The sequence below is a fragment of the Dunckerocampus dactyliophorus genome, chromosome 1, assembly GCF_027744805.1.
Source record: "Dunckerocampus dactyliophorus isolate RoL2022-P2 chromosome 1, RoL_Ddac_1.1, whole genome shotgun sequence".
NCBI classification, from domain to species: Eukaryota; Metazoa; Chordata; class Actinopteri; order Syngnathiformes; family Syngnathidae; genus Dunckerocampus; species Dunckerocampus dactyliophorus.
The window spans coordinates 50624393-50650410 of record NC_072819.1 but is presented as its reverse complement, the minus strand read 5'-3'; the positions used below and the strand labels follow the sequence as shown (position 1 = coordinate 50650410).

The 26018-nt window shown below is 46.1% G+C and overlaps 3 protein-coding genes across 8 annotated transcripts; 1 reads left to right on the top strand and 2 right to left on the bottom strand.

Annotated features, from left to right (window-relative positions):
- The first annotated feature begins 3885 nt into the window (after positions 1–3885).
- Positions 3886–5646, top strand: n6amt1 (N-6 adenine-specific DNA methyltransferase 1). Its single transcript, XM_054793119.1, has 6 exons — positions 3886–4216; positions 4306–4392; positions 4458–4548; positions 4611–4694; positions 4778–4919; positions 5117–5646. The coding sequence occupies exons 1-6, from the start codon at positions 4029–4031 to the stop codon at positions 5230–5232; spliced, it is 708 nt and encodes a 235-aa protein (XP_054649094.1). The 5' UTR covers positions 3886–4028; the 3' UTR covers positions 5233–5646.
- A 115-nt stretch (positions 5647–5761) lies between these two features.
- gart (phosphoribosylglycinamide formyltransferase) lies at positions 5762–17797 on the bottom strand. Of its 3 annotated transcripts, XM_054793097.1 has the most exons (23): positions 17716–17797; positions 17448–17614; positions 16547–16696; positions 13758–13853; positions 13505–13679; positions 13318–13429; positions 12320–12388; positions 12127–12252; positions 11961–12048; positions 11644–11898; positions 10747–10978; positions 9769–9863; positions 9589–9698; positions 9281–9479; positions 8963–9214; positions 8734–8886; positions 7202–7405; positions 6899–7036; positions 6694–6824; positions 6472–6613; positions 6298–6413; positions 6043–6221; positions 5762–5926 (listed from the first exon to the last, which is right to left on the bottom strand). In XM_054793097.1, exons 3-23 carry the CDS (start codon positions 16689–16691, stop codon positions 5902–5904), a joined length of 3042 nt encoding a protein of 1013 aa, XP_054649072.1. In that variant the 5' UTR covers positions 16692–16696; positions 17448–17614; positions 17716–17797; the 3' UTR covers positions 5762–5901. The 3 variants fall into 3 exon arrangements, with proteins under 3 accessions (XP_054649072.1, XP_054649079.1, XP_054649087.1); XM_054793104.1 differs by lacking the exon at positions 17448–17614 and having other exon boundaries at positions 17716–17787; XM_054793112.1 differs by lacking the exons at positions 5762–5926; positions 6043–6221; positions 6298–6413; positions 6472–6613; positions 6694–6824 and having other exon boundaries at positions 6915–7036; positions 7123–7405.
- Positions 17798–18385: 588 nt separating this feature from the next.
- On the bottom strand, positions 18386–25916 carry gpr180 (G protein-coupled receptor 180). 4 transcript variants are annotated; one of them, XM_054797789.1, is made up of 10 exons: positions 25671–25916; positions 25327–25470; positions 25146–25240; positions 24977–25082; positions 24697–24877; positions 21306–21355; positions 21068–21225; positions 20814–21011; positions 20676–20753; positions 18386–20601 (listed from the first exon to the last, which is right to left on the bottom strand). In XM_054797789.1, the coding sequence occupies exons 1-10, from the start codon at positions 25807–25809 to the stop codon at positions 20446–20448; spliced, it is 1305 nt and encodes a 434-aa protein (XP_054653764.1). In that variant the 5' UTR covers positions 25810–25916; the 3' UTR covers positions 18386–20445. The 4 variants fall into 4 exon arrangements, with proteins under 4 accessions (XP_054653764.1, XP_054653762.1, XP_054653763.1 ...); XM_054797787.1 differs by having other exon boundaries at positions 24977–25240; XM_054797788.1 differs by having other exon boundaries at positions 20676–21011.
- Between the last annotated feature and the right edge of the window lie 102 nt (positions 25917–26018).

Sequence of the window (26018 nt, the reverse complement as noted above, 5' to 3'; positions counted from 1 at the left end):
AAAGAACTGCAGGTCTCACTTGCCTCAGTTAAGGTCAGTGTTCATGACTCAAAAACGGCCTGCATGGCAGAGTTCCAAGACCAAAACCACTGCTGAACAAAAACAACATTAAGGCTCGTCTCCATTTTGCCAAAAACATCTTGATGATCCCCAAGACCTTTGGGAAAATACTCAAAAGTTGAACTTTTTGGAAGGTGTGTGTCCCATTACATCTGGCATTTCAGAAAAAGAACATCATAGCAACAGTAAAACGTGGTGGTGGTAGTGTGATGGTCTTCAGGACCTGGAAGACTTGCTGTGATAAATGGAAGCATGAATTCTGCTGAAGGAGAATGTCCGGCCATCTGTTGGTGACCTCAAGCTGAAAGCAACTTGGGTTCTGCAGCAGGACAATGATCCAAAACACACCAGCAAGTCCACCTCTGAATGGCTGAAGACTTTGGAGTGGTCTAGTCCAAGTCCTGACCTGAATCCTATTGAGATGCTGATTTTGATGTTTTGCCTTTGCGTGTGTATCCCTGGGATGGACCATCAAACGATATTAAAAATTCAACATTGTCATAAAGTGGATATTAAAAAGACTGCACATTAATCAGGCATGATGTGATCATGTCTGGGGTGTGGGGGGGGCTGACTTGAGTGGTTGCAAATCACTATTAAAAAAAGGACGAGCTCATCCTGCAGGTGTGTCCTCTGGGGGGCGCGGGGGGCGGCAGTTTGAGGCACTGCTTGGTCAGTCACTTACAGCATCTGTAGAAATTTGGATGACTTATTTGGAGGGGGGGGGGGTTATGCAGGTGTTCAACGAGACATGCATGCAGATGGTGGGGGTTTCTAATAAGAATGAAAAATACACAAAGTATTGGGACAACAGTCCTTGACAATTGAATGAGCTCAGTGTCCCCGCCTGCTTTTGTTCCAGTCAAAGTGTTGTGGACGAGTCAACACTGCTCGGAAAATGATTGGCGCTCAAAGGCAAATATCCCAGCAGACGATTTATGAACAAGCACAGCGGTTAGATTGTCAGCGATCCACCGCACGGCGAGCATACCGAGTGTGAGCTGCTGGCCTGTGGCAGCAGCCTCACCGCCCCGCACTGCAGACGCAGCACATGATGAAAACAAAGAAAAGCAGCCCTGCGTATGTCAAGCCTTCAGACAGTCGCAGAAGAGCCACCATCGGCCATGGATGAATGTCACGTCTCCTGCACATTTGCATTTCTGGTTCCTAAAATTCTACTTTTTCTCCATCCATCCATCTTCTTCGGCTTATCCGAGGTCTTCTTCTTTACCCTACGAAGAAAACGTATTGTCTTGTCCTTTCGGTCACTCCCCAAAGCTCATGACCGTAGGTCAATGTGATATGTTATAGTATATTATTTATTAAGGAGCCTGTTTTGTTTGTGCAACAAAGACATTGTTGAACACTAGAAAACAAATGAAACAACTTTTTACCCTTTTGCTTTATTTTGAAGACAAAAGCCTATATTTATTAGCTACTGATGGGGAAACTCACTATAATGTATGCATTTATGCATCCTAAAATACAGTGTGTCCATGTAATGGGAGTCAGTGGGACAAAGTGTAAGCATCATGTCCCGTGTATGCAAATCTTGCCTTGCAGTTGAGGGGATGATAGATTTTTACCAAATGGAAACCTGATGGACAAACTAATCCGGAAAGCCAAACAAGTTATCAGCGTTTGTAAACAGTGAGAGACAGGAGGACACTGGACACACTGCTCTCCATCATGGACAACCCCACCCACCCACTCCGTCAGACAATAGAGGGGCTGCGACTCCTCCAGTTTCGTTCCCACAGTGAACGCCAGTTCCACAACACCTCACCTGTCTGTAAAAGATAATTCACAACATTATTGCGCTGTACTGTCTGCCCTCTCTTGCATTAAGTGTTAAATACATAAATACATACATAAATGTATTTCTACACACTATTTGTAAATATGCAAATCTTGTTTTTCTTATGTTCTTTTATTCTTTTTATTTATCTTATATCTTTCAGCCATTATCATAGGTAGACACTTAGCACAGCACTATCATGCTACGTGTTAGCATGCTAGCATTATCACATTAGCATTGCTAGCATGCTAACATTAGCACAGTAGCATTTGTAGCTATTTTCATTGCTAGACACATATATAAACACTTAGCACTATTGTGCTTTGTGTTAGCATGCTAACGTTAGCATTTTAGCATTGCTTGCATGCCAGCATTAGCATAGTAGCATTTTTAGCCATTATGATAGCTAGACAATTATATAAACACTTACCGCTATTATGGTAGGTGTTAGCGTGCTAACGTTAGCATATTAACACTGCTAGCATGCTAACATTAGTAATATAAATATGTAGATAAAATAAATGTAGGACTGATATTTGTGGTGTAAATCACAGTATGAGGGAACGATGGTGCTTGGCGGAGGTCTGCGCTCTCTGAGTGCTTTTGTAGTTTTTGCAGTGAATTTAAAAAAACACGGACCATCCTAAACAGAGGACCACCTGTTCACATTTATAGTTCAGCATTTACAGCCCCACAAATTCGCCGATTTTCGGTTAAATCTCCTCAAATAGACACTTGTTACCCACAGAAAATACATCTCTGCGCAATCAAACCCCAGCTTATCGTACAACATTGAATTCTGCAGGTGGGCCACCACAGTTTAGAATACAACTCATAACAACTAAATTTGAACCTTGTGGGGAAAAAATAAATGTACTGAGTGCGTAAATAATTATTACAAATTGATTTTAGAATAACTGTTTGTATTGATGTCTCTTGATTGAATTATTGTTGAGTGTCTTAAAATAAGTACAGCATAGATAGAACTGTTAATCAATTAATCTGATAACTTAGTGAATGATTACAAGTAGTTTATAGAAGTAATGCTTCATTAAATGGGTAACGGAGTAGATGAACATCTGTTTAAGTGTGCCAAAGGTTAAACAGCTTCTACACACCAAGGTTACCAGGCTGATAAGGCCCAGAATTTAAGCCAAAACAGAAACATTGGCCGGATCAAAGGATGTTTTGTTTATGTCAACAACTACACTAAGTGCTATCGGGACAGCAAAGGAGCCGGCTATCATCTGCTGGGAGCTGTCTTTCATTTTCAGCCAGGAGATGAGTACAGGTGAAATGAAACGGGGTCCAGGATTTACCTTTCAATTATTATGCCTGACTTATTTTTCAATGCATTTGGGAAAAAAAATCAAATTTGTTGTCAGATTCTTTATTCCTTCTCATAAGTGGAGATGAAAAAACACGCAAGGGGGAGGTGAAATTAGGTTAATTAATTTTCCAACGTGGTCCTTTGACCTTTGACTTTTGTATTGAATTTCATCTCCAACCACCTCACAACACCTCATTTTGTCTTCTGGTTCATAACAATGACTGTGAGCCTACTGTACTTTCACATATACTATATAATAGCCTATAATACTTGTATACATATACATGAAATAAAGGTGACTCCAGTGTATGAGGCTGTGAGGCAGTGACTGTTTATTCTAACCACTCACAGTCACTCATGCAATACACACTAACGACAACAGATGTCGCCCGTGCAGAAGCGCAAATGCTTTTGACGTCATTAAACAGAACTTGCCTGACGCTTTTGTCGTTGTGTTCACCTTTAAAACGCTCCAGCGATAACGAAAGCTTCACTTTCTCCTATTTTCTACAACAACTAATAACAACAGTCATGAGATCGGCGTATTATTAATATTGCATAAACTTGGAACTTTAAGATCGTTTTTAAAAAAAAAGTGTCGCGTGTGATTCTTCAAAATGTCCACGAGGTGGCACCAACCTTATCTCCCAAGTGGCGTAGTGCAGTTACGTCCATCACTTTACGTAAGTACGTAAACGTGACGTACACGGAAGTAAACAGAAACGCATTGACTCTTCAAGTGTCCACTGTGTTGCGCTTTAATATTATAACGTGACACTGTGGGGGGGGCAATACAAATTAGTGTCGCTGCGACAAACATTTACATGACTGACTTGATAAATGCGAGCAGAGGGGAAGTGTGCTGACTATGACTTTAGCTCGGCTGCTAGCATGTCGGCTAGCTACCCCACACCGCTGTACGCTCACGCCGCACGGGGAGACTTTCGCGATGTGTACGAGCCGTCGGAAGATTCGTTCCTACTCATCGACTCGCTGGAGAAAGATGCAGCCAAGCTCCAGCTGATGAGGTGGGCGGCCCACCTCCATCCCAGTGTGCCGGTTGGTATATCCGGCTTTGCTACTCACTCCCGCGCGGGTCTTCCTCTGCTGTCCGCAGGCCGTGCGTCTGCTTGGAGGTGGGCAGCGGCTCCGGAGTGGTGTCCGCTTTTCTTGCATCCGTGCTCGGACCTGCGTCGGTCTGTTTGTGAGTTTACGCCGTCACCTTTGTCTCCTCTGCGTCTTGAATGTTACTAAAAGTGTGTTTCTCAGTTGCACGGATGTGAATCGCACAGCAGCGCTGTGCAGCGCCAAGACGGCGTCGTGCAACAACGTGACCCTGGAGCCCGTCATCACAGACCTGGTAGGACTCCACTTCACTTTTTCTTTCTCAACTTGAGCGCCTTCATTTATTCTCGCCTTTAGGTGGAGTGTTTCCTACCCCGTTTAAGCGGACAAGTGGATGTGCTGCTGTTCAATCCCCCATATGTGGTCACACCGTCCAGTGAGGTGGCTTTACCTCTCAGTTGAAAAGAAAAGTCCTAAAACCGACATGCTTGAGGTGTTACTGACGGGTTTGTTGTCTTTTTAAGGTGGGAAGCACAGGTATCGAAGCTGCCTGGGCGGGTGGGAGGCAAGGCCGCGAGGTGATTGATAGGTTTCTACCTGTCGTGTCCCAGTTGTTGTCCAGTGGCGGGCTGTTCTACTTGGTCACCATAGCGGAGAACGATCCAGGTGGGTTCGCCTTGGACGTTTTCTATCAAGGTTATCCTCTTCGGGGCCACGAGGGAGCAAAGTCCATCCCACCAGTCAGTCCAGTTAGCTAAGCGTGCTTCCTTGGACTGCAGGAGGAAGTTTTGAGTACTTGGCAGAGAGGTCGAACATGCAAACCAACATCATTTCATATCACCTGCTGTTCCTTCTCATCCTAGAGGAGATCATCCAGGTACTGAGTGGACACGGCCTGCACGGAAACCCACACCTGTCGACCAGAGCTGGAAACGAAAGACTTACAGTCCTTTGCTTCCACAAGAGCCAACAGGCTTGACCCTTGACCTTTAAGAGTGTCTCCCCATGCGGAGTACGCCACACACGTTTCTGCTCATATTTTATTGTCTTTTTACGGGACAACACTAAAGAAACCACACTTGGATAGAATGTAAAGTAGTCAGTGTACAGCTTGTACAAGCGTGTGAATACGCTCCCCTCAAAAGACCCTTGCTCATCCAATCAGCAGTCAGAACTAAGCCAAGGTGCATTCACTGCCTTATAGTCAGTCGGATATTTTAAACCCTTTTCAAAAATGAGCACGAAAATATTCACACCTTGAGCCCAATTTTTTTAGGGGACAGCAAATGTACACCGACTACTGTGGATTTGGTTCCAAGTGCGTGAGAAGATAAGAGTTGCAGACGTGTGAGGCCAGCACTCACTTTTCTTAATGTTTTTTTTTTTTTTTTTTTTTTTAAATAAAATGAACTTTTTATACTTCTGTGTTATTCATCATCGGGGGGGCACAGGGCACAAGAACCCCCACCAAGACTTAAATGTCAACTCAGGGAACAAATGCAATCTGGGACCTTAAAAAAGAAGTGAAGTTTAATGCAGAGGCAGGAGAAGGCGCCAAAAGACGGACAACAAACTGCACCGGCGTCCGATTCGAACCGTGCACTCCACCTGCGTGCACGTGACAGCTGACGGCGCAGCTCTAATTCTCTCACACGACCATCAGAGAGAAACATCTGTAGGACGTTAAAGGTTGGTTTACTGTGCATAAACAATCAGCATTCATGCATATGAGGAATGTCGTAGCTATGGTGTCACGCTAGGCCGCACGAGTGCGAAGGACTAACATGACCTCCAGGTGACTCGTCCATCCTCGCTCAGCTGCACCGCGCCGCCGGCTACCAGCTCCATGGCCGCAGGGAAGGCCCTGTGCTCGGCCTCTTTGATTCTGTCGGACAGACTTTCTTCGGTGTCGCTGCTCAGCACCGGTACCGCCTCCTGCACGATGATGGCCCCCGCATCCACCTCCTCCTGACGGACAAACGAGCCCAGTCAGCTCGGCTTCGACGGTCAGGCGTGTGTTGAGATGACGACGCGGCAGACTTACGGCAACAAAGTGGACCGTGCAGCCGCTGACCCGCACGCCGGCCTGGAGAGCTTGCTTCTGGGCATTGACGCCCTTAAAGGAGGGCAGCAGAGACGGGTGGACATTCAGGAGCTTACCTGAAATGAGATGGGAATGTTAGCTGTGGTTTCTGGTGACGTCCGTACTTCAACTCACTGCTCCATTTCTTGACAAAAGCTCCGGTGAGGATCCGCATGAATCCAGCCAGGCACACCAGCTCCACCCCAAATTCTTCAAGAACGCGGTCGATGGTGCTGTCAAACTCTGCTCGGCTCCCATAGAGCTTGTGGTCCACCACCTAGATTGATGCCCCCCCAAACAAAAACAGTATCAACCTCTAATCATAAACTCGGGTAGTCCAAACCTTCTCCTGAGTACCCGCGTCTGGATGCCAGCCAGCGCTGCTCTTTTGAGGCCCTGAACGCCAGGCTTGTTGGAGATGACCACCACGATCTCTGCGCAGCTGGACGGACGCTTGGCCTGCTCGATCAGTGCCTGCAGGTTGGTACCTGGAGGACCACGCAAAGCCACGAGTTGTCATCTACGGACTCGATGAAGCCAATCGATGAAACACGAAACAAACCTGTGCCTGATATGAGAACGCCCACTTTGGTCCTCTTGTGCGGCGTGCTGACGTCACCGAGGCAACTGGCGTTGGTGGGGGCTGGACCACCGTTCAGAAGGCTGCGTTTGAGGTTGCGGACCAGCACAGACTGGGTACCTGCAGCAGCAGGGTCCCGTTATCAAAACCAGGGATGCGTGATATATTTAGCATGAGAACGTTCGATGTGTTCAAGGATGCCTGACCCCCCCTCGCGTCGTTATCGACACTGATATCGGCCGATATCACCGGACGTCCCTCTTTCCCGATGACAGGTGGACTCACCAGGCTGCCTGTGAGCGAGCGCTCCCACAATCCAGGCCTCCTCGTGGGCCTGCAGCTGCCGCAAGACCCTCTGAGCCTCCATGGGGGCGACCACGAGCACGGCGCCCAGGCCGCAGTTGAAGGTACGGCTCATTTCGTCCTCGCTCAGTCCGCCCTCTTTCTGGAGCCAGGAAAACACCGGCGGGATGCTCCAACGAGACGCATCTGCAAGGAAAATGAAAGCATGCGAGGGCTGCTTTGATATTTTGGAACGCAACACATTCCGATATGCTAACAAGTTATACGGTACGCGTTTCAAGACAAAAAGGGCATCTCAGCTTTGTTTATTCCCGTTTACCGTCTGTTACGAGAGCCAATCACGAGCTGTGAAAAAACACACGAGCTCGTCAACCCATTGGAAATTGCAGTCTGACTCGCAGCATTTATCTCACAAGGAACACTAAACTCATCACACAGCGACTTAACACTCAAAAGGTGACCCTAATAAATACACAAACGTGCCAGTGCAAGTTTAAAATAGAAAATGCGTTACGTTTGAGCAAAGCATTTCATTGGAGGACCAGCAGCACAGAAAATGGTGGCTGGTGCTGCAATGCTGTCTCCATCCACCAGAGGGAAGCTGACGTCATTGCAGCGCCCCAATGAATGTGTTGCTCAGACGCAATGCCTTATGGGAAAACTCGTATTGGTACATGTTTGGTATATTTCTCAGGTATAGCTTGTGAGTGTTAAGTCGCTGTGTGACGAGTTTAGTGTTTGTAAGCCGACACCGTGAGTCAGACTGTTATGTTGTCACACTGTCGCACATACTGACCCTCCTGCAATTTCCAATGGGTTGAGCGTGAGTGCGCCGATAGCTCGTGATTGGTTCCTGCTGAATAAAAGAGCCCCCGTTTCCTCACTGACTGCGAGCAGCACCGTTTTTTAAACGGTCAGCAGGAGTTTAAATTTTTCCAAAGAGTTTAAATATTTTCCAAATATTTCAACTTGATTTTCCAAAATTTTTCTTTGTTTCTCACATTATAACTTAAAAAAACAAGTTCTCTTAAATATTTAAAACTGACGCTGCTAAAATGACAAGCTCGTTACGATACGACTTCTTTCTCTCGATATTTTGGCTTGCGCTCGTAAAAATACAGCACTTTCTTCCATTTATTTTTTATTGGAATTAATTATGCAACTATTTTAACTTTCTTTTGTAATTATTTTTCTCGTAATTTGGACTTTATTTCTAATACGGCGCCATTGATTAAATAAAATTGCTACCAAAATGACATTTTTCCTCAACATATTGCATTGTTATTCTTGTAAAATGACTTTCGGTAGATTACAACTTTTTTCGTCATATTTGGACTTCATTCCTGGAAAAACACTGCCGATTTTTCCATTTCTGCAGGGTTTTTTTGGGGTGTGCGAATGGCTCCCGGGCCGCACTGTGAGCCCCCCCGTCCTACAGTGTCTATGTGACTTCCAGCCACAGCAAGCATGTAGACTTGTGTGACGTAGATTAGAAAGAAGGTGCAGGACCTCACCTAAATCGACTGCGAGCTCTCGGGGCAAAACTCGAGGAATGTTTTCCAGAAGTCCTCCCCCGGTGACGTGGGCGTAGGCTTTTACGGCACCGCTGCGCAAGATCGGAAGGAGCGGGCGACTGTAGATCTTTGTTGGTGTCAGCAAAACCTCCCCTGCGGGCCGTTGGGACGGTGAGGCAGACGTCCTGCCAGATGCTTCATGCGTTGGACTCATCGGGTCCGTACTCACCAACAGTCTGCCCCGGTTGGCCGAAGGGTGCCGGGGAGCTGTAGCTTAGATTTGCCCGTTCCAGGACCTTGCGGACCAGGCTGAAGCCGTTGCTATGGATACCAGAGGACGCCACCCCGATCAGCAGGTCTCCCTCGGTGATGTCCGCCAGCCGAGGCAGCACGGCGCAACGTTCTACTGCTCCCACGCAGAACCCGGCTAGATCGTACTCCCCTGGGGCGTAGACGCCAGGCATTTCCGCCGTCTCTCCACCTGGACGTCCACGTAGGTGGGGGGTTCAATATGGCCGCCAGCTTGACGGGCTGCTTCTCCACTCACCCAGCAGAGCACAGCCAGCGACCTCGCACGCTTTGGCGATCCCGGCGACCACGGCGGCGGCCACGTTCACATCCAGGCTTCCGCAGGAGAAGTAATCGAGGAAGAAAAGCGGCTCCGCTCCCTGAGCCAGGACGTCGTTGACGCACATGGCGACGAGGTCTTGGCCCAAGCTGCCGTGCTGCCCGCACGCCTGGGCGATCTGCACAAAACCAAAAGGTTTTATTCAACATCCATCCAACCGACCACAGGTGGGAGGCGGCTTCCCTTTTATTAACAAGCAGCAGCAATAAGAATGACCTCCAACAGACCTTCAGCTTGGTCCCAACACCATCAGTTCCAGATACCAGAATCGGGTCAATGAATCCTGCAGCTTTCAGGTCAAAAAGTCCAGCAAAGCCTCCCAGCTCTGCATGACATCCTGGAAAGACACACACGGAGGCTAATATTTTCTGCAGATTTAAACAGCAGCTTTAAACATAAGGAGTTACCCGGGCGGGAAGTCGCCCTGGCCAGGGGCTTGATAAGATCCACCAGCCTGTTGCCTGCGGCAATGTCCACACCGCTGTCCTTATAGGTCAGGCCTCTGTCAGGGACAGGGTCACAACACCCAATGTTGACTTCAGAAAGACAGCACACCTCGTGACATGAAATATGCCACTTTCAACGTCAGATGCAATCACACGGACATTCATGGGTCAAGAAAAGACCATAAATATTACTCCTACATTTATTTTATCTACATATTTAGATTGCTATTGTTAGCATGCTAGCGCCTAGCATAATAGTGGTGTTTATATGCGTCTACCCATGAAAATAGCTGAAAACGCAAGTATCCTAACATAACATAATAGTGCTAAGTGTTTATATATGTGCCTAGCTATGAAAATGGTTAAAAATGCTATGCTAATGTTAACATGCTAGCAGTGCTAACGTGATAACATTTGCAGGCTAACACCTAGCATGATAGTGCTAAGTGTTTACATGCGTCTACCCATGAAAATAGCTAAAAATGCTAGTGTGTTAATTTTAGCATGCTAGCATTCTAACGTTAGCATGATAACACCTAGCATGGTAGTGCAATGTACCAAGAAGGCTAAATGTCCTGAAGAAGTTGAGAATTTTGACTTTGGAACGGTCTGAATCGGTTGAGAAATGTGGCAGTAGTAGCAGTAATAGTTCGTTGGGTGAATTTGGGGAAAATTTTGAATTTTGGCTCACCCCCAAAATTTGATCAGTTCTTCTCTATCCCATTTCCAACAGTTCCTGAAAATTTCATCCAAATCCATTCAGCACTTTGAGTTATTTTGAACACAAACGGACAGACGGCAAAAGCGTAACCTCCGCGCTGCGCTTGTGCTTGGCGGAGGTAACAAAGACACAGGAAATCTCCACCCTTTGTTTATTTCTGAAAGAAACACCAGTGACAACTTGGAAAATGGAACGCGTTTGGCCACATTCAAACACACCTGCGTTGCTTCAGGTGGGCAATGGCGCGGTGACCAATGTCACGGCGGTACACGGCACCCGGGAAACCCACGGCCGCCACTCCGTGATTGGCCGCCTGCAGCGCCGCCTGCAGGGAAGGCCTGACCGCGGTGACCGTCAGGACGCGCCCGCCGCTCGACACCACTTGTCCGTCCTTCAGCCCCGTACCTGCATGGAACACCTGAATCCCCGCGTCCTCCACCTGAGACAGACCTGGCGAGGAAGGGGTGGGGTGGTAGATAGCAGTCAGGGAGGGGGTCACTATACACCAGGGATGGCCACATACTCAATGGTTTTTTCCCCCCACATTTTTGCTGCGTTTTTTTCCTTCTTGTAATATTCTGACTTTATTCCCATCATATCATTTTTAAAAACAGATCTTTTCCAAAAATGACAACTTTGGTTTTGTTTCTCGTGGGACTTCTTTCAAAGATAACCTTTTTTCTTGAATATTTCAACTCGGTTGCTACGATGACATCATTACAAGTTTATTCTGGAAAAATTGCGACTTTAATGTCATCAAATTGCAGTTGGGTTTTTTCCATTTCCAAGTATTTCGTCATTCTTGCAATTGTGACTTTATTCCCATCATTCTTCTGGTAACATAACTTTTTCTGCAAATTTCAGTGGATTCATTGCTTTGTTTGTTTTCCATATTACTAAAATGAGATTATTTCCTTCACAATATTATCAGTTTATAAATAATTATTCTTGTCTCGTTAGATCACAATGTTTTTTTCTCCTAATATTTTGACTTCATCCTTGCAGATTTTCCCATTTTTGCTGTTTTAGCTTTCTTGTTAAATGATATTTTTAGAATGTGTAGCATAAATAACAGCTGCGGGCCACAAATGGCCCCCACGCCGCACATTGGTCACCTGTGATGGCCTGTCCTTTGCTGTAGGCGCCCGGGTAGCCGCCGCTTGCCATCACGACCGTCACTGCGGATTTGTCCCGGTGCCACTCGGGGGCGCTGCAGGCCAGCTTGCCATTCATGGTGCTCAAGATGATCTCGTACAAGTCGCTCTTCAGCAAGGGCAGCAGCACCTGGCACTCGGGGTCTCCGAAGCGACAGTTGAACTCCAGGACTTTGGGTCCCTCCTGGGTTAACATCAGGCCGGCATACAGGACGCCTGGAGAGTCACATGACGACATTGACCGCGGCCCGCAAGCAGTGAATCATCTCCTCACTCACCAACATAAGGAGTTCCCTCTTGCTTCATCCCATCCACGGTCTTCTGAAGCACGGACTCTCGGATGTGCAGCAGCAGCTCGTCGCTCACCTCCACCACGTAAAGAGGAAGCAGCTCTCACATCTACGCTCTGGTGGGAGATTTTCTTGAAACACCATGTGCACTTACCTGAGGCGTGGGGCAGTAGGCTCCCATGCCTCCCGTGTTTGGACCCTGATCACCATCTTGCAACCGTTTGTGATCCTGGGCCGGAGGCATCGACGCCACCGAGGAGCCATCGCTGAAGCACAGACACTGCGACAAGTGCAGAGGTTAAACCAGTCCGGGTTCTTCCGGTTTTAACGTATTGATGTGGACTCACAGATACTTCCTCGCCTTCTAGAAGCTCCTCCACCACCACCGTGTCGCCTGCAGAACCAAATGCTCGGTCCTGTGAAACAGAGGTGAAAAATAGAAAAACTAGAAAACTCAGAGCGCAGACATCTGCCAAGCGCCATACATGCTAATGTTAGCATGCTAACACCTAGCATGATAGGGCTAAGTGTTTATACAATAGTATACCTTTGAAAATTGTTAAAAATGCTATTATGCTAACACCTAGCATAATAGTGCTAAGTGTTTATATATGTGTCAACCTATGAAAACTGCTAGAAATGCTGTTATGCTGTTAGCATGCTAACAATGCTAACATGGTACCTAGCATAATAGTGGTATGTGTTTATATAAATGTCTGAAAATGGTGCTACTATGCTAATGTTAACATGTTACCAATGCTAACATGCAGCATAATAATGCCAACTGTTTATACATGTGTCTAGCTATGAAAATGGCTAAAAATGTTACTATGCTAATATTAGCATGCTAGCAATGATAACGTGCTAACGTTAGCATGCTAACACCTAGCATGATGGTGCAATGTACCGAGAAAGCTAAATGTCCCAAATGAGTTGACTTTGGAACAGTCCGAATCAGTTGAGAAATGTGGAAGTAAACTCTTTAGATCAAAGGCATTATGCAGTCAAAAAAAATGGGACGGTCAAGAAAAGTGTAAATTCTTGGTATGTGACAAATCGCATGAATGTCCTTAATTAGTTGAATGCTTTGATGTTGGGGAAGTAGCTAAAACTCTTTAGATCAAAGGCATTTTGTGTTCCAATTGAAAAAATGTGGGAATTTTTGAGCTAATAGCATGAATGTCCTGACTTTGTTGACCGAGTTGATGTTGAAATGAGCTGAGAAGTTGAGAAGTTGTAGTAGGTAATAGCAGTTTTACAGAAACGTGTGAATTTTTGTGCCTTGATTTGCGCTTGGCGGAGGTAATTAGAACAATTCAGCTCCTCACACATCAAGCCAACCCACCTTCATGATGTCCATCACAGCCCGACAGGCCTCCTCCTGGTCTTGTGCCACGATAACTCCTTTACCCGCTGCCAAGCCACTGGCCTTCACAACCAGCGCTGGGAAGTCAGCCCTGACAGACCAAATACGGAGATTATCAAACTTTCCGGGAACCGAAATTGGGTATGTGAGGTGCTACTGTACTGACGTGCGGATGTAGTTGCAAGCCTCCTCCGCGTTGGTGAAGGAGCCGTAGCGGGCTGTGGGGATGCCGTGACGCTCCATGAAGGCCTTGGAGAAGCTCTTGCTAGCCTCCAACTGAGCGGCTTTGGCAGATGGGCCAAAACATGGCACTCCTGCCGCTGTCAGGTCGTCCACCATACCTGCCAGAGAGGGCAAAGGTAATGAAAAGGCTGATGGCAACAGAAAAAAATAAGGTTTGAGCAGAGTTGTGAACTTACCAGCTGCCAGAGGAACCTCTGGTCCAACCACCACCAGCCCCACATGGTGGTCCTTACAGAACTGAGCCAATATGGCGTGGTTGCTCACAGATACCTCTGTGGCGAGAAGGAGAGCTTGATCACTTCTTTGTTCAGGACATGGCCATATGAAGTTTTCCTTTGGTCCACACATATTTTGAGAACACAGACTATAAAAGTCAACTTTAGGAGCAGCTTCACAAAAGGTCAACATAAACTGGGGTGGCCAGACTTTCCACTCCCCGGACACTTCATCCTGCCCCTCCCAGCAGATCCCAAGGCTTTCTCATGCCAGTTGAGAGACATAGTCTCTAAAATGTGTCCTGGGTCTACCCCGAGGCCTGCTACCGGTCAAACCTCCCCAGGAAGCATCCTGACCAGGTGCCCGAGCCACCTCATCTGGCTCCTCTCAATGTGGAGGAGCAGCGGTTCTACTCCGAGTTTCTCCCAAATGAAAGTGCTCCTCACCTTGTCTCTAAGGGAGAGCCCCGCCACCTGACAGAGAAAACACATTTCGGTCGCTTGTACCCGCCATCTTGTCCTTTCAGTCACTACCCAAAGTTCATGACCATAGGTGAGAGTAAGTAGATCGACCGGTAAATTGAGTGTTTCCGCTTCACCGCAACGGTCCGATGCGGAATCTGCATCACTGCAGACGCTGCACCAATCAGCCGGTCGATCTCGCGTTCCATCCTTCCCTCGCTTGTGAATAAGACCCTGATGTATTTAAACTCCTCCACTTGGGGCAGGATCTCATCCCCGACCCGGAGATGCCACTCCACCCTTTTCCGGGTGACAAACGAACATGGAGGTGCTGATTCTCATCCCAGCCGATTCACATTCTGTTGCAAACCCATCCGGTGAGAGTTGAAGGTTACAGCTCGATGAAGCCAGCAGGACCACATTATCTGCAAAAAGCAGAGACCTAATCCTGCATCCACCAAACTGGACCCCCTCAACGCCCTGACTGCGCCTACAAATTCTGTCCATAATAAACACAATCGGTGACAAAGAGAAACCCTGGCGGAGTCCAACCCTCACTGGAAACTGGTCCGACTTACTGTCGGCAATGCGAACCAATCTTACATCGGTCATACAAGGAACAAACAGCCTGAATTAGCTGGTTCGAGACCCCATACTCCCCGAGCACACCCCACAGAATTTCTCGAGGAACACGGTCGAATGCCTTCTCCAAGTCCACAAAACACATGTAGACTGGTTAGGCAAACTCCCATGCACCCTCAAGAACCCTGCCAAGAGTGTAGAGCTGGTCCACAGTACCACGACCAGGACAAAAACCACACTGCTCCTCCTGAATCTGAGATTCAACGATCCGGCAAATCCTCCTCTCCAGAACCCCTGGCTAGACCTTACCAGGAAGGCTGAGGAGTATGATCCCATGATAGTTGGAACACACCCTCCGGTCCCACCCTGGTCTGCCAATCCAGAGGCGCTGCCCCGGATGTCCACACAATGCTGCAGAGTCGTGTCAACCAAGACACGCACACAGCATTCAAGGCCTCAAAGAACTCCGGGAGGATCTTATCCACCGCGGGGCCCTGCCACTGGGGGGCTTTTTGACAAGAGATAGGAGAGCCCACCATGGAATCCCCAGGCACTGCTTCCTCATTGAAAGACGTGTTGGTGGGATTGAGGAGGTCTTCGAACTATTCTTTCCACCAATCTTGAGTCAAGGTCAGCAGCAGACCATCCCCACCATACTGTGGTTGACTGTGCACTGCTTCCCTCTCCTGAGACGGCGGAAGCGGGTCCAGAATCTCTTCGAAGCCATCCGAAAGTTGTTCTCCATGGCTTCTCTGAACTTCTCCCATGTCCGAGTGAACATGGTGAACATGCACCAAGGAAAAGAAAAGCCATCACCGTGGAAGTGAAAATGTACATCATAAAAAGCTCCCGAGAGAGGTGAAACACCCACCAATGTTGGTCTCAACTGGGGTGCATAGTGAACATGACTGTTTATTTATGATGAGTGCTATTGGACCGCACGGTGGCCAATTGGTTAGCATGTTGGCCACACAGTCAGGAGATCGGGAAGACCTGGGTTTGAATCTCCGCTTGGGCATCTCTGTGTGGAGTTTGCATGTTCTTCATTTAGGCAAAACATATTTGACTTACTTTTTTGAAGAGAACATATATCACATGTGAAACTTACACAGGATGAGACGCCTTCTTTAAGGAGACTTTGACTGTGAGAGTACATTGGTGGAGCCCGAGCGGGACTTCCAGGTAGCACAAGCTAGGTGGGGTCCAAATGAGAGAGCAGTCGACAAACCCGGGCTGGTCATCTCGTCCAATGAATTCAATTATTTTTCGGGTTTTTAGCTTAGCCTTCTGACTGTCGCATATAGGGGCGAGTGTTGCTACATTGCAAAAACATACATACAGGCAACTTCTGTGTCAAGTTAATGTCGCACACAAGTACACCGTGCGCTATACTCGAGTACCATCTAGTGGTTCAAATGTGAATTACACCTCTCCTTAAAGTAATTAATGAAAAAAAAATGTCTAAAAAAATATTGCCGATAACATCAAATGTCAATGATAATTTGTAGCACAATTATCAACTAGCAAAATTTGTTATGACATGTCTAAGCATTACTGTTGGTTATAGCGCCCCCTGTCTCTTTGGCATGCACTTGACAGGTTTCACATGCGTCGGTCTACTTTTTAATACAGAGTGGGGGGGAATGTCTTGTGTCAAATTCCAGCCTCCGCGAACACAAACACACACTCGCATGCTCTGCATTTACCCGAGTTGCTGATCTTGCCACACTTTGCCGTCCCTGCGTTGCCGGGAGCCACCAGGACTTGCTGAACGTGCGGCGACTGGGCCAACTTCCAGGCCAGAGCATGCTCCCGCCCGCCACCGCCGACCACCAGAACTTTTTCAGCCATGGCACCTAGGAATAAATGACCCCAGCGTGACCTTTCAAACTCAATTTTGCCTAATGGCTCAAACCGGGGCCTGCAAGAAAAGGTCGGAAGCGCTGACCTTTTCTGACAGCCGCAGTCTTTTATTATCTTTTATTGCCGCACTTACACGGGTCCAATCAGGCAGGTTGAAAACACAAATCAGAGAGTATCTGTGGACGCCTGTCAACATACTGTAGCATATTAGGTAGGATGTGCTGATGTTTTACAACGCTGAGCTGATTCTTTCAGAGTGAAGGAGAAAGCAAATGACAAGGAGCACCAACTGACAAGCCTCGTGACGTTTGTTTGCCAGCATGTGATCTCATCAGTGGAACGCTCTGATTAGACTGATGCGATTTGTCTCCATCAGCCACAATTCCTGGCTTTATGTGACACAAAAGTGTGCACCGACTACACTCTTTACCTTAGAGTCAAACAGCAGTTCAACCGAGGCCACATCCCCACATATTGGCGAAAAAAAGATGAAGCGTTCATCACTAAGTGAGCTGATTGAAACGGTGCATGTTGCCTGGTGACACCCCAGAGCAAAAATGAAAGTGCATGCGCTATTTTACAATGAACGTCACTTTAGTCTATTGTATTAAACCACATTTAAGAATAAAGAAGTGATTACAAGCGAACGAGTGGTTTGGTTTTGCGCAAATACCCCTAAAATGAAGTGGCTACAGCATTTACTTTAGCTTACATAGTACATTTTAGCATCGTGGTCACACCAACCTGAGGGTTTTTCTGATGCGGGAATTAGTCGGAGCCCGGGTCAGTAGGCACGAGCGTCTTCTCTGCGTTCAGCCTGCAGACTGACAGTGGACGCACGCAATCCGTGTTGCACACAAACACCACGTGGGTCCAGTGTATGACAAGGATGTGCTTATCAGTGCTAAATGCTAACAGAAGTTGCAAAAAAGTTCATCAAAGTCAATAAAAAACAACGAGAACCGATACAGATGCTATCGCTAATGATATAATCCATAAAGTTCCTTATTACCTTCTTACTGAGACCTAAATGGCGAGTTACAAGAGATCCGTCCAACTTCAACGGGGTGTAGCAGTGTGATGCATTATGGGACTTGTAGTGTGGTAACCTTGAGAGTCATGAACGAGGCGTTCAAAACTTGCAAGTTTTTACTGATTCTGTACTCGCGGGTACTCGTCCGCCTGAACTCGTTCACTTACTCACCCCAACTACCATTTAGTAGTGATGGAAATTGCGGCTTTTTCTAGAGAGCTGCTTCTTTTGGCTCCTTCACTAAAAGGAGCCTGATTGGAGTTTCCCTATCCAATGCAGAGGTATCAGCTCATTTTTTATACAAAAAATAAAATGAATACATTCTAAATAAAATATATTAATTACGTATTGCGCTGATTTGCTTTGTCACCTGTAAGACAAAGCTAAGATGTGGATGTTCTGTTCAGATAGCTTAGTTTATATTGACTGCATTGGATTGGTTTTATTATGTTAATGTGCAAAACTCTCAGAAATTCATCTAACACACGTTTATTATTGTGATTACATGTGATACTTGTCGTTTTTCTTTTGAATACTAAAATTCTGCACTTGCTTTGTAATTGTGGGGTAAAAAGCATTGATTTTTTTCTGCAACAGGAGGGAAGGGGGGGGGTAATGTCTGTATACTCAGAATGGTCAGTATGTTACCTTAAAATAATTTATTTTGGGTGACGTATATCCACAGGAGCATAAAACACCAGCAATATCCATAACACAGTAGAGGATTTTTTCAATGTACATCAACCCAGCAATCTTTAACAGAAACAAACATCAGGGCATGACTGAAGTGGAGATATAATTTTATGTGATACATTTGCAACCGTAAATAACTTCAAAGTCTGAGGTTAATGACCATCCGCCAATGAAGATGCGCTCACAAAAACAGGTCTACTGCAACAAATATTACAGTTCGTACATCGCCAGCTAATAAATTCACATTTTAGTAGGCTCTTACTCAGAAATGACTTTCCAACAGTCATTCATCCCACATCAATGTGACGTTCACGCCCATTGCCTCTCCCTGTAAATCCATTCATTAGCGTCTCTCTCGTGTAAGAAACAGCAGCTAGCCTATTATTCAAGCCAGCTTCGGCTTCACTAAGTCTTATACTCCGAGGCTGGGGCAGGATTTCAGGACGTCATCCTGACCAGACAGCCAAGCCACCTCATCTGACTCCTCTTAATGCGGAGGAGCAGCGGTTCTACTCTGAGTTTCACCCATTTTTCTACAACTTGACAGAAAGAATGGTTGGCGTCCTTCTGGGCCAAGACGTCAGTGAGCTCTTCTCTACAGAGTTCTGGGGGAGCTAGCTATGCTTGCAAGGGTTGATAGCAGGTCTGTGAGTGTCGGCCTGAGGCACCTGGTGATCATCCTCATGGTGTCGTTGAGGGTGTGATCCAGCTTGTTGATGTGGAAGCCGCGGCACCATGCCTGACTAGCATATTCAGCAGCGCTGCACACAAAGGCCAATGGCCCTGTCCTGAGTGTGGCTGTTTTGGCTGCCCAAGTTGTGCCTGCCAGTGACACAAGCAATTGTTGTGTACTGAGACTTTAGGTTCTCAGGGCTTCATTGTGATGCTTGGATGTCAGTTGTCAGTCCAGCTTCACTCTCAGGTAGGTTGGTCGGGTATTGCATGGTAGAGGTACTCCATTGTCCAAGAGGTAAACAACTTAGGTCTCCATGTTCTCAGGTATCTTGCAATGAGATCCGTGTCCACCATGCCTCTGCTTGGCATTCACCCAGCTCTTTCTTGTCTGTGTGTAGGGCCATGGTTACATGAAACTGTGCTTTGTAGGTCACTGATGTAGACCTCGACTAGCATGAGTGCCATCACAGAGCTTTGCGGTACCCCATTTCGCAAGCGTCTTCGGCAACGACACTGACCATCACCTCTTAAGAATGAAGCTGCGGTTGGCAAGGGTACTGGCAATGAATCTGGTCTTTAAGAGCTTCAGAATCAAGTCGCCCTGTGTCCTTTCTCAAAGCCGGTCTTCAGGTCATTGGTTATCTAGATTACTTGTAGTAGATTACAAATCCAGTCTGTTCTTCTGAGGTTGGGAGTCAAAGGCCGGGTAGATTCTGGCCAGTAGGAGCTATTCAAGGATCTTGTACAGCATGCAGATGAGAGAGACCGGCCGATAGCTTTTCGAGTCCTCTGCTGGCTTACTTGGCTCCAGCAAGGCTACCATGGTGGACCTTCTCCAGATTTTGATGTTGAGTAGAGTTCGAGAAGCCAGGCTAGGCATTTGAGTAGAAAACGCAGTTGAGAGTTCACAGGGTGGGAATGGTCTGGACAGGAGTCCATTCAGTCCCTCCCAGGGCAAAGTGGTTTCCTGTTTGCCAGAGCGAGCATGGTGTGTGTCTGTCTGCTAAAAATCTATTGGAGTTGGAGTTGGAGTTTGCCACATCCAAAGAGTCTGTGTGTTGTCTGTTTATTAAGCTTAACCTTTACACACGTATATAAATACATATGAAAACAAATATAGCTAGACTGACGCGTCAGTCCTTCCATTTTCTGTTCTTATTGGTCCCTAATAATTTGTGTTCCTCCTCTGTGGTTCTGTCTTTGTTTCCCTGGAGTCGCAACAGGCAGACTGTTCCAGAACCAGCAAATGACGTGCGTTCCTGGCAGTGGGACACCTCCTGTCTTGTTGGCCTCTTGTTGAGCCCACGTACCCATGAGAAGTACCATAGCCAAAGCGCATGGTCAGTAGCGCCCCCTCTGGTTGGTCCTGGACATAGTGAGGGGCAGCGACACAGAGGAGAGAGAGGAGACTTCCCAGTAGAGGGAACGAGACAGGAAGAGCTGGTAGAGGATCACCATGGAGATGGACTGACACAGAATTACCCCGATGGTGACCACCTATACAAAACACAAAGCAGAACGTTGGAGGACAATCATTTCCCAATGCAAGTAATGCTAAAATGCTGGCTTACCTTGTCCCTCTGGTGCTCATTGAAGATGGCGGACGTGAGGACAAGGACGGGATGACACAGGAACCACAGGAAGCATCCCTGTGGAGAAACCGCACGAGTGTTGGGACATACTTTTTGGTGGATTTGACCAGCACTAACCTTGGCAAAGCAGAGGTAGAAGTCTCTCTTGAGGGTGCTCCTCTCAGTGGAGATGATCTGGTAAAGAACAGAGGCCAGCAGGAGGGCCAGCGTCACCCTCAGGGCCATGAGGAGCATACCCGCCAGATTCTGATGGCTGTGGTAGCTGTGGTGTTGACTCTCCGATGCAGACAACTGCTCCCAGAGGAGCAGCACGGCCTAAAAGTGACAGGTGTGAGCATCTCACACAGACACTCGCACAAAAGGGTGCGTACCTGCGTTACGACTCCACCGACTGCAACAGCCGTGGACGCTGGCGACTGTTCCCACTGCAAAGGTCGTGACTGAGGTTTCCGACCTCGACTCAGCGTCCAGCTCACAGACAGACTCAATAACGTGTAGAGCATTGAAACCTGAGCCACCATATCCCAAACTGCATGGGGACAACAAGCCAAAACAGTCCCTTGACGTGTCTTTACAAGCGGATGTGCAATCATTTGTGAAGGTACGTACACTCAGCCAGGCTGCCCATCAGTGGAATACCAATGCCGTCTCTGGAGTACCTGCAGAGCACAAGAGTAAATACGTAGAGAAGTTGGTCATTTCATTATCTTAGAGCAGGGGAATCTCACTTGGCCACATCACAGTTATGATTACCCTCCGAGGGCCACCTGGAACTGTGAAACCATCTACTGGAAATGTAAAACCAACTTACGATTATTATTATTATTGCACATTTGATTAGTATCAATTTCATTTTGTATTGTTTTACCAACAAATTTACATTGAAATAAAAACTCAAGGTGCCAAGCAAAAATTGTATAAATTAATTTTAAATGGGATTTGACAACAGAAAAAAATTCAATTGCATGCAGCACAAATTTTCTGTCAACTCTGACAGAACAAACACATTTAGCAAGAAAGATTAAGCGTGTTTTTGATTGATTTTTAGAATTCTGTTCTATTTAATATTTTTTTTTAACTCTTAATTAAAATAAATAATACACATTGGTGTAAAAAAGTGTTTGCCCCCTTTCTGATTCCTTATTACTTTGCATGTTTGTCCCACTTAAATGTTTCAGATCATCAAACAAATGTAAATATTAGTCAATGACAACACAACTCAACACAAAATGCAGTTTTTAAATGAATTATTTTATTATTAAGGGAGAAAACAAATCCAAAGCTACATGGTCCTGTGTGAAAAAGTGATGGCCCCCTAAAGCTAATAAGTGGTTGGGCCCCCCTTAGCAGCAACAACTGCAATCAAGCGTTTGTGATAACTTGCAATGAGTCTCTTCCAGCGCTGGGGAGGAATTTTGCAGACTTGTTGTCATTCAGCCACATTGGAGGCTTTTCCTTTTTAAGGTCATGCCACAGCATCTCTATAGGATTCAGGTCAGGACTTGGACTAGGCCACTCCAACGTCTTCAGCCATTCAGAGGTGGACTTGCTGGTGTGTTTTGGATCATTGTCCTGCTGCAAAACCCAAGTTGCTTTCAGCTTCAGGTCACCAACAGATGGCCGGACATTCTCCTTCAGCAGAATTCATGCTTCCATTTATCACAGCAAGTCTTCCAGGTCCTGAAGACCATCACACTACCACCACCATATTTTACTGTTGCTATGATGCTCTTTTTCTGAAATGCGGCGTTACTTTTACGCCAGATGTAATGGGACACACCTTCCAAAAAGTTCAACTTTTGTCTCGTCAGATCACAGAGTATTTTCCCAAAGGTCTTGGGGATCATCAAGATGTTTTCTGGAAAAATGGAGATGAGCCTTAATGTTGTTTTTGTTCAGCAGTGGTTTTGGTCTTGGAACTCTGCCATGCAGGCCGTTTTTGCCCAGTGTCTTTCTTATGGTGGAGTCATGAACACTGACCTTAACTGAGGCAAGTGAGACCTGCAGTTCTTTGGATGTTTTTGTGGGGTCTTTTGTGACCTCTCGGATGAGTAGTGGCTGCGCTCTTGGGGTCATTTTGGTTGGCCGGCCACTCCTGGGAAGGTTCACCACTGTTCCATGTTTTGGCCATTTGTGGATAATGGCTCTCACTGTGGTTGGCTGGAGTCCCAAAGCTTTAGAAATGGCTTCATAATTACAATTACAGGCCAATTAGTATTTTGAGCATCTTTTCCAAAGTTCTTGAAAAATGGGTTGCTCAGTAGTTGAGCCGACATCTCGACTCAGGACAGACAGATTGTTGGGGCAGCCCTCTCCTCACTGCAAGACATTTATAAAACTAGAGTCCTACGAAGAACACACAACCTGATCAAGGACAGCACACATCCACAACACTCATTATTCACACTCCTACCGTCAGGCAGACGCTACAGGAGTTTGAAGTCCAGGACCACAAGGCTGGCAAACAGCTTTTACCCACAGGCCATCAGGCTTCTCAACGAAGCACTCACACACGCCGCACGCAACACACGCACACACTCATAGCACTTTATTTATTTATTTATTTATTTATTTGTATTAATGTCTCTTCTGTTGTTGTTGCTTAATTTATTGGTATTTATGTATCTTATGTTCTTATTCATTTTCTTGTGTTTTCTTTCTTTTCTTGGGAGAATGAACAGAATAAGAATTTCATTGCATGGTATAACTGCCAGTTTTACTATGCATATGACAATAAAACTCTTGAATCTTGAACATGCTTGGTTTTCGAGCAAACCATTCAACCGAGTGTGCCATAACTATGTTCGTTGATAAAAAGTAAAAGGATATCTTGATACAAAAAGCAGTGCTGGCGCTTTGAATCTGCGAAAAGCTTTAGACTCTGTGAATCACAAGGTTCTCTTATCTAAGCTGACACATTTTAATTTTTCAAGCCAAGCTATTAATCGGATTGAATCTCATTTGACAGAAAACAGTGCACTGCGGCTAGGGGGGGTGCGATCATCCCTTATGAACTGTGATGTAGGGGTCCCTCAAGGATCCACCCTGGGGCCCATACTGTTTTGTTTGTATATCAATAACCTCCCTGAAATCTGCAAGCAAGTGGACATACAATTATATGCTGATGATGCAGTGAATCTGACAAGTGCCAAAATCACAAGGAAGCAACAATTGCACAAACAAGGACCTCTTTGACTGACCAAGCTGCTATTAAGTTTTCCTTCACAGTATAATATTTTTCACATATACTGTAAGTTACTGTATGACTCGTCGGTCCTCGCCGGTGTTCCAACGCTCAAAGAGATGGGGTCAATACATAAAAGAGCCCTGAAAGTATTCAGACAAAAAGCCCAGATCTTACCATCATTTTCAAATCTTGTCTAAATCCAAACTACTTGGCTTCAAAAATCTCATGAAATTTAGAAATGCTCCTCCGCCACTCACTGAGTTCATCAAAAACAGGTCCTCTCTATCTCGGGCCACGGGGGCCATATCCAGAGGTGATCGTCACGTATCACAGAGAAAAACTACTTTCGGACAAAATGTCCTCTCCTTCAAAGGCAGCAACGTTTAGCTGTTTGGCCAGTTAGCTTAAAAGATTCCTCTCGCTTTGCTGCCTTCAAACGTCAGCTAACGATGCTGTGTAGGGAGGGTCTTGTGTAACTAACTCAGTTTTAAGTTTCTTATTATCTTTATAGCGTCTTAATGCGTTTTAACGGTGTCATAATGTGCTTAACAGCAACATGTCCAGGGACAACACATGGAAATTAGCCTTTGGCTAGAATCTGACATATTTACATAACGTGTATTCCCTGCTGTGGGATTAATAAAGTACTATACGTATATGTTCATTCATGTGCGCTGTCCAGATCTTATATAAATAATGTAAAAATTGTAACATAATTAAAAAATACGTGTCTTTTTGACCCGCATTAGCTTTTGCAGGCCGCATTAAACGATGCGGCGGACACATGTATCTTAGAGGATTGTCTTCTCTTACCTGGCCATGTGAATGTAGTTGCAGAAGGTGGAGCAGCCCTGCAAGGTCAAAGCGGTGGTCAACACCTTCAGGACTGCGTGCATGGGACCGCCTTTCCTCAGAGCCTGGTACAGAGGCTTAATGTAGATGCAAGAAGCCAGAAAGTATGCCAGCAGCAGGAGGAAGTAAAAAGTGTGGAGACCTGAAGAAGAAACCCCAGTGCAGACATTTCACACAGCCACAATTACTCTTGCAATTCGGTAATTGTTCGCAACTTGAGTGAACATTCAGGATATCTGACCTGCCTCCTCTGCACTGAAGTGCTCCAGAGGGTTTCCTGCAGAATCGGAATTCAGCAGCAGGACAGTAAATCTGAGGTCACCATGAGAGGGAATCGCTGAAGTCACCTGGACAAAGATCAGAAAGTGAAGTGTTAATGAGTCATAACTGCACATCATCAGTCTTATTACCTGACACGTGTATCTGTCAGCATAAAGAGCCTTCCACACTGTCGGGGACGACTGATGAGGGATGGTCTGGTTGTGTTCTTCTTGACCGAGAGATACTGAAGCACGAGGAGCAGAAACACATCGTTCACATTATCCAGCATGCATTAACCTTGTTATGCATTGCTGCAAACTTTTTTCTTACTGGTGAACTGGGCTCTGGTGAGTATTTCAGAGCAGCTGAGGTTGTCCCAGTCCTGCTCCTCAACTGGATACAGCAGCAGTCTGGACTCCTTCTCCGCAGCTAAGGAGGGGTTGTCCAGCTGACAGACCACCAAACCCGCATCACCTGACAGGGGAAATATTTGAATTTTCCATTACACAAAATTAAATACGATAGTTAATGGTTAAATTTGTGTTAAGCTGTTGTAAAAGAGGATCTAACGCAAATACTATCATTTCTAGCTGTCATTTTTAAAAGACAAACAGCGATGGAAATGATAGTTATGCTAATGACTTCAATGGAAAACAAACACGGAACTACGTTACCTCGATACATAAATTGAGTGATAAATTGGCCTTTATGCAGTCTCGCGACTTCGCTCTGAAAAAGTCCCCTTACAGTTTTCCCCAAAGCCTGCGAAGCGAGGAGTGCTGCCGCTATAACAGCGGGCAATAAATATGACATTTTAAACAGACGAATCGTGGCGTTCTAAGCCGATGAATGCTAGCTCATCACTTCAATGTTAGCTCATCACTTCAATGAGCCACGAAACCAGGAGACATCCCTGCTTAGTGAAGTTACACGCTTTACACCGATACAGAGCGGAAGTCAAGAGATTATGACTTTAAAATATTCAAAAACGTTTTAATTGGGCATTTTGTGACATAAAAAAT